Source organism: Cyrtonyx montezumae, unplaced genomic scaffold, assembly GCF_038088225.1.
Source record: "Cyrtonyx montezumae isolate F1298 unplaced genomic scaffold, pur_monq_1.0 scaffold_16, whole genome shotgun sequence".
NCBI classification, from domain to species: domain Eukaryota; kingdom Metazoa; phylum Chordata; class Aves; order Galliformes; family Odontophoridae; genus Cyrtonyx; species Cyrtonyx montezumae.
Window position 1 is genome coordinate 5,245,961 of NW_027071892.1, and position 7,770 is coordinate 5,253,730.

The window sequence follows — 7,770 nt, forward strand, 5'->3', positions numbered from 1 at the left end:
CTCTCCTCCTTTTTCTGTTCTGCAAACATAAGGTCCCACACCATGCTGGCAGACTTGAATGTCCAGCCAGTTCTTCTTCCCTGCTCCAGTTTTGTCTTTTTTCTCATCAGCATTGCAATTTCATGACTATAACGTGATGTCCAAATGTATCTAGCAAGCTGAAGACAACAGCTTGAGCAGTGGTTGAAGACAACAGCTTCAGCAGTGCAACACAAGGAATGGGAAGAGCTGTTGGAGAAATAATGACTTGCAGCACGTATTTATGGGTATTTATATGGTTGGTAAAGCATTCCCACCTAAGCTACTGGAGCAAATACAAACCCAAAAGTTTTCAAGCAACTGTAAGGGGCACTTTGAACCTGAGGGCTGCTAGCCAAAGGGAAACAAGTGGAACATCTTGGAACCAAGAAACTTGTCTATCCCTACAGACATGTACTAGGAGACAGAGCACTCCAGGCTAAAACACTTGTGGAAAGAAGGAAAGAGAGAACGCGTTCAGCAATACCAGCCTGGGCTGAAGGGCAGCACAGAGACTCTTGGCTCAGCAGTCCCATGGCAAGCAGCTGCACTGGCACAACCTGCGCAGCTTTCAGTCAAGATCCAACTGACTTCTGCAGGGCTGCCCAACAACTGCAGCAGTAACACACAGGTAGGCACCAAGAGTCCATTGCAAGGCGTTAACGAGGCAGCGCCAACGAGCTGGCTTCTTCACAACAGCAGCTCCTGCTGGAAGTTAAACATTTAAAGGCTGGGATTTTTTTTTCTTCTTCTTTTTGAAGGACAGAAGTGAGATAAAAAATGGCCTAAAAATAGCAGGGAATTTTCAAGTGTCAGCTGCAACGGAAGCAGGAGTCGCTGTCTCTCCTTACAGAGCCAGCAGGGATGGAGGCACTCACCATTCAGGATCAAGAGAGAGACAGCCACACACTGCAGAGAGGGGAAAACAGTTTTAATTCACCCAATTGACGTTCTACAGCAACTTGCAGTGCAATGAAATCAGTGCTTTCAAGTGGTAGAAAGAAGTTCCTACATCCTCCACTTGTCAGAGGGTAACGCGAAGCACGTATTGTGAAATAACTGAGGGAAAAAAAAGGTTTAAAACTATCTATTCAAATCATGTATTCGTCATGACAGGAGATGAACATAAATTATGTGTCTTTCGCTGTGTTTTGTCTTTGCCATCAATCTTTCCCCCGATAACCCACAATATGAAGGGTTTCACTTAAAGAATAGCAAGTTCTCATCCATTTGAACAGTCCCTCACACTTCTGATGACTGAATGGAGTAAATGGAAGGGAGTTCAGACTTGTTAGCTATGGGGCACCAGTTTGCATTTCAACAACTATATTTCAGGCAGATAAAGAAAGAAACAGAGAAGAAAGCCTCTGCAGACACCATTACGGAGCCAGGCCGTGTCCGTGCAAGGACTGGACTCACACATGGCTTCTCACTGCCTTCAGTTGGAAATCAGAGATCAGAACTGAGAGCCTCAGCAGCCAACAGATGAGCTTCCCCTAAATAACTAAGCAGCCATGGGGTGCATCCTCACAGAGTCACTGTTCTGCCTGGTCTTGGTCAAAGTCAAGAGACACCCAGCAAACCTGCCTCAACATTTGGGGAAGTTAATCTTTCTGAACCTCTCTGCCTGGCACTAAAACTGATGGGCACTAATAACACAAATACAAATAATCACGTTCCCCTTCAAAAAAAGCTCCTCCATCACACCAGGCAGCATTCTGAGCAAATCCAACCATCACCAGGATGTCACAAGAAGCTCTTTTGTTTGGAAACACCAAACCCATCCTCACAACCCAAAGATTTAGACATGAACCAGCCTGAGCCAATTCCTTCATGACTTCTCTCTTTTCTTTCTGCTATCACACTGTAAAATTAAAGATCTCATAAAAACATTAAATCAAAGTGGAACTTAAATTTTTTCCTGGCCATGTGCCTTCATGCAAATTACCTCGAGTTACAACTATCCACCTCTGAACGCTTTCCATTTACAAAATACAGAAGTCAATCTGGGAATGATGTTTCATTTTCAGATTCACACTTGACAGTGAGATTGCAAACTGGACGAGGTTGCCCAGCAGGGCTGTGAATGTCCCCCCTGCCTGGAAGCACACAAGGGCAGACTGGATGGGGCTGTGGGCAACCTGGGCTAGAGGGAGGTGTCCCTGCCTACAGCAGGGGATTGGAGCTAGATGACCTTAAAGGTCCCTTCCAACCCAAACCATTCAATGATTCTATGATGATTCTGTGACCTCCTGCCTCAGTAACAGCAGCGAATAGCTCAGATGGTGTAAAACTGATAAGCTGGCCGCTCAGCAACGTGTCCTTGAGACAGCCTGGGCAAGGAGGTGCCTAGCAGCCAACAGCCACGAGTTTTTGGGGGAACTTTGATGACAATGCCTTGTACCAGGCCAACAGCACACATACACACAGCCCAAATGAAAACCACGGTTCTGTCACGCTAAGCTCCATAAACAGAGCATGCATTCTTCCCCAAGATGCTTACGCATTTTGAGGGCTCGAAACCAGACGCTGGTGACCCTGGTATTTCTGGGAATGCGGCTGGCTGGCTGGCAAACAGCAAGCATGACCTCCTGAGCAACAAGAGGGAGAAATGCAAACAGACGAGAAGAAATGGGAACAACAAAGAGCACAACAACAACATTTCCATAAGCAGGACTTTTTATATCCTGGAAGGAGATCTCTGACTCCACACAGGAGCCCAGAAGGGACACGTTAATGTCATTATCTCATGTATTATGTGACTCTTGCTATCTGTCACAGCCCTCAATAAATCTATTTGCTGGGAATCTTAGCCAGAAAACAGAAAATGCAAATTGTCTCAAATACCACGGCTAAAGACACAGGGTTTGTCTATAGAAAACATCACAGCAATGCTGCTCCTCTGTGCCCTCCTCACCTCCCTGGGGATGAGGTGCTGTGAGGACAGAAGGGCTGAGCAACCTCACAGTGAGAGAGCAGACAGAAATGGGAAAGCGCTGTGAGGCCATCACTGGCTCTCCTGTCCTTGCAAGTTTGGCGGGGCAAGAATCCCTGCTGCTTGCAACAAGGAGGCACAGAAGCATCCTATCATTTATCAATCAAAGGAGGGAGAAAACATACTTCCATCCTAAACACTCCTATGACCCTCAAAGCAACACGAGGAAAGAGAGATTGAGTTACGGCCCGTGTCCTTCCAAACACGTGCAGAGCTGCAGGAGGACGTCACTCAGTCACCTCTGTCACCAGCATACGGTGTCCCAAAACCCAGGGCAGCACTGACATCATGATCCCTGAGACAGGCTCAAGGTGAGCGTGAGCCCCCAGCACCCTACTCTGCTGGGGAAGAGCTGACTTGGCAGCACTGGCTTAACTTCAGACAGCAGCAATGGCAGCACAGGCAACTAAGAGATAATTCACCAGGCACACGATATAAACAATAGGATATCATTAAGATACCAAAGGTTGAAAGGAAGCTGAGAAGTGAAGTGTTGGTAGGGAAATAAAGCTTGTGCCTGTTATCTCCGCAGCACTTTGATACTTGAAAAGAGTAAGACACATGACATAATTAACAACCACAACAAACTTCCTCTGCTCTGCTGCTGCTGTCAACTAATGCTCAGGGAAAACAGTAAGGCAATGGAGCTGCCCAACCGGCATCAGCACGCCACAGGGACAGCAGCCCCCTTGCAAGAAACCCAAGCAAGAACAGAAGTTTGAGAAAGACCAAGAAAAAAGAGCTGCTGGCACGAGGTACTGCTGCTCTACACGGTGCTCTCATGGTCTCTGAGAAAACACGGGCAAATGCAGACAAGTATCTCAGAGCAGTACCGTCAGTCTCCACAAGTCCATTCACGTCACCATGATGAATGACATTGAGCACAGTTATAAATTTAGCAAAAACACTTAATTTCACTGGCTGCCACAGCCCAGCCCCTCGCTGCATCCAGCCATGAAGTCAGATGGAAGAAGGAAAGGAAGCATTTAAACACTGCAGGGTTGTTCCTCTACAATCCGTAGAGAAACCTGTCGTTGACGTTATTTATTTTCACCAGAAAGGCAAAATTCAGCTCAGGCTGACTGAGAGATCACAGCTGATCCTCCTTTCTCCAAAGTACGCTTCCACACGTATACGTGGGCTGTGGCTCCCAGCTGCCAGCGTCGGTGGGGCTGCTCTTCCTCCCCACAAGCCTCATCTCAGCCCTGGTGCTGTACGTGTGCAGACAGCTCGTTCCCCAAAAATAAGTCTTTGTGTCACATCCCAGGCAGCACCTGCCAGGCGAGCACGCTGCCACTGCTCTGCCAGTCCTCGTTTGCTGACCTTTCTGCAGCCACTTTGGCCTTGTCTCGTATTTACGGCCCCAAACCTCTCCTTCCCCCACCCCAATGCTCTCCTGCAACTCCTTTGGTTCCTTCCACTCCATTTCCCACGCTTTCCCTATAGAAGCGTGTACATTTAAAAACAGAACAAACAAACACACGCCCATTTTAAGGGCTCACTACACATTCCATGCTCGTTTTCACTTTCCTATGACTGAGCACAAACACCCCCCCACCCCACCCCCCACCCTGTGAGACAGCAGCACGGCCCCAGGGGCAGGCAGCTCTTCGCCAGTGCAGGGCTCCATTGGAAAGCAAACTCTGTGCAGAAAAGTGATGGCCGGCCCCTTACTCCATCTGTATGGGGAGCCAACTGATCCCCCAGCTTCTCATCCAAGCTGCAAATCTGCAGCTTTGCCCAGAGCTGCAGACAGCACAGCATCTGCCAGCGCACCGAGCCACCCCAGTAACTTTTTCCAGCGTCGCTGTGAACCGTAACAACTCGCTATCAAACTGCCAAACTCGCAGCGCTCACTCGGTTCTGCAGATCCAGCTGTCAGCTTTCCCAAGTGCCTCCGCAGCCCCAACTCCTTCGGTGCCAAAAAAACTTTTCACAGATGCACATAATTTCACAAAACACATATGCTCTATGTATGGCACATGAAGTCAATTAACAAGTTTGTTTACCCCATTAAGGGATGACACAACAGCACAATAAAAACCTCTGGCAGACAGCAAGCGCGCTCACCTTCTCCTCCCTACGACGCCACTCGCTCACGAGTAACGTTAAGGAGATGTGAAGGCAAAGAGTGCTTTCAGTCCCCCTCAAAAAAGGCGTGAGCTCCTTCACGCGCATCTCCACGACATCTCTCGCTCCAGAACTCCCCCGGTGCCGCTGATGAGCAGCACGCCGAGATGTGCGTACAGCACGTTCCATTAGTGAGTCAACAAGCACCAGGCACGCGCTGGGGAGAACACATTCCCTCGTCAAAGGGAAAATAAGAACCGAGTACAAAACAACAGCACGTACCTTTCAACTGGTCGGCCACCACGCTCTGACCGACCCGCTCCGTCACCTTGCCATCCTCCATTTCGTAACGGTCGTCCAAATATTTCGCAGTAGCTTCGGAAATGTGGACTTTCCCAGCCACCCCCAGCTGCTCCATCAGATTGGCCAAGTTGACGTCGTTGGACCACACGTCGAACTTGAACCTCCTCATTCCCAGGATGCCGCACAGCACCGTCCCGGTGTGGACGCCGACTCTCATGTTGACCATTTCTTTTTTCTCCTGGCAAAACTGCTCGATGGCTTTGATCATGCCCAAGCCCATCTCGATGCAGCAGTAAGCATGGTCCGCCCGCGGCTCCGGGCAGCCAGCCACGCAGTAGTAGCAGTCCCCCAGCGTGCTGATCTTCTCACATTTGGTGTCCTCGCACAGGCGGTCGAAGCGCCCGAAGAGGTCGTTGAGGAGCCCCACCAGCGCGTGGGCAGATTTGTTGGCACTCATCTTAGTGAAGCCAACGATGTCCGCAAACAGAATGCTCACTTGCTCTATCTGCTGCATTTTAAAAGGGCGGAATATGATGGGGGTTTTCTGGATGGAGGGCTTCTTCTTCCTGTTCTTGGGGCTCGAGGTGGAATGGCGTTTGACGGAGTTCTCGCTCTCGTCATCGCCCTGTTTCATTAAGTCATCGGCTATTATTCTGGGCATAACAGAGTGAATCATCCTCTCTTTCAGGGCTTTTTCCACTTCCAAGTCTTTCCCGTGCATGATGGACTGCCCCACCTTCAGGAACGTGCTTCTGGACCTGACTTCGGACATGATAAATAAGTGAATGCCGATGGCGTGGATGCAGATGTGAAGGAAAGCTTTGCTCAACAGCTCCCAATAAACGGCGCCGCCTCCGAGCGGCGTGAAGCAGTTCTCATCGCGGAAGCGATAACCAAAGGTCTCAAAGAGGACCGAGTACGACAGTCCCAGAAACAAGCTTAAATACAAGGGTAAGTGCATCACCGTGTAGAGCAACAGCAGCACTTCGACGCACATGGAGAAGCTGCCCACCTGGGACAGGCAGGTGTCGGCGGGAGCGGCCGGGGCCGTCCGGTTGGACGCGTCACCGCTCCCCGCGATGGGATGCAGTGCCTGGAACTGCGTGGCCAGCGTCAGGGCAAACACCAGGAGGGTGAGCGTCAGCGAAGTCCACACGTAATGGCGGGCGTAGGCCTTGGTGAACGTGAAGGCGAAGAAGGCCACGCACACCAAGAGGAAGCACAGGGCCGGCACCATGAACACCATCTGCTTCTCCCTCACGTGCACGCCGAAGTAGATGCCCCAGAGCAGGCAGGCCACGCCGATGTAGAAGAGGGCGTAGCGGAAGCGGCGCTGGGTCTGCGGGAAGCAGCGCTCCATGCACGCCTCCTCCAGGTTGGTGGAGTCGAACTTGGGGTCCCACCATCGGGACGAGGCCCTCTCGAAGAGCTGCGGCAGCTTCTTCTGCCGGCGCGGGCCGGGCCCGCCGCCTCCGCCCGCCCGCCGGGTGCCCCCCGACTCCCCCGAGCTGCAGCTGGACGAGATGCTGTACTTGCAGCGCTTGGCCGAGGAGCAGCCCTGCTGCTGCCGGGGGTTGATCCTCACCGTCACGCTGTTGCTGTCCCCGCTGGAGTCGCAGCTCACCTCGGTGCTGTGGTGATGCAGCAGCTGCTGGTGCGGCGGGGAAGCCATGTTGTCGGTCCCTCCCGAAGAGCTCCTCCGCGTCGGATCCTCCGGGGCCGGGAGCGCGGACGGCCGCCGAGGCCGCCGCTCAGTTCCGCGCCCCGGGCAGCGCCGCGGGGCTCCGCCGCCGGCCGGGCACGGCACGCAGCGCTGGGGGCCGCGGGCAGCCCCGCATAGTCCCGCCGCCTCGCACGCCTCCGGGCGCCCCGCGGGGCCGCCGCCCGCCGCCCGCCGCCGGGGCGGGGCGGGACGGACGGCCGCTCAGCGCCGCGGAGGAGCCGCCGGGCCCCCGCCGGGAGGGGCGCGCTCCTCCATGTCGGCCGCCGCCGGTTCCTCCCCGCGCCAACGGCCGCCGTGCGTGCGGCGCTCCCCTCGCGGCCGGGCCGGCCCCCGCCGCGCCGCCTCCGCCCGCCGGGACGGCCCCGCCGGCCGCTCCCCCTCCCGCCCCCCCCCCCCACCCCGGCGCCGGGCCCCGCAGCCGCGCGTTCCTGGCGCCGCGGGCGGCGAGCGAGCGCCTCTGGGCGGACCCTCCGCCGCCGCCGCTGCTATGTCCCCCTCCCGCGGGGTGGTGCCGCGCCGCCGCCGGGAGCCGCGGAGCGGAGCGGAGCGGAGCGGGGCGGGAGGAGGAGGAGGAGGAGGAGGAGGAGGAGGAGGAGGAGGAGGAGGAGGAGGCGGAGGCGGAGGCGGAGGCGGGCGGGGGCGCTCGCTCAGGAGCGGCGGA

General features: G+C 54.2%; 1 protein-coding gene across 3 annotated transcripts in view; it reads right to left on the reverse strand.

Annotated features, from left to right (window-relative positions):
* ADCY9 (adenylate cyclase 9) overlaps positions 1-7,138 on the reverse strand; it is a 58,899-nt gene extending 51,761 nt beyond the window's left edge. For all 3 annotated transcript variants that reach the window (XM_065732454.1, XM_065732453.1, XM_065732452.1), the window contains exon 1: positions 5,366-7,138. In XM_065732454.1, the coding sequence (XP_065588526.1) occupies positions 5,366-7,058 (1,693 nt within the window). In that variant the 5' untranslated portion in view covers positions 7,059-7,138. The remainder of the gene's footprint in view (positions 1-5,365) is intronic.
* Between the last annotated feature and the right edge of the window lie 632 nt (positions 7,139-7,770).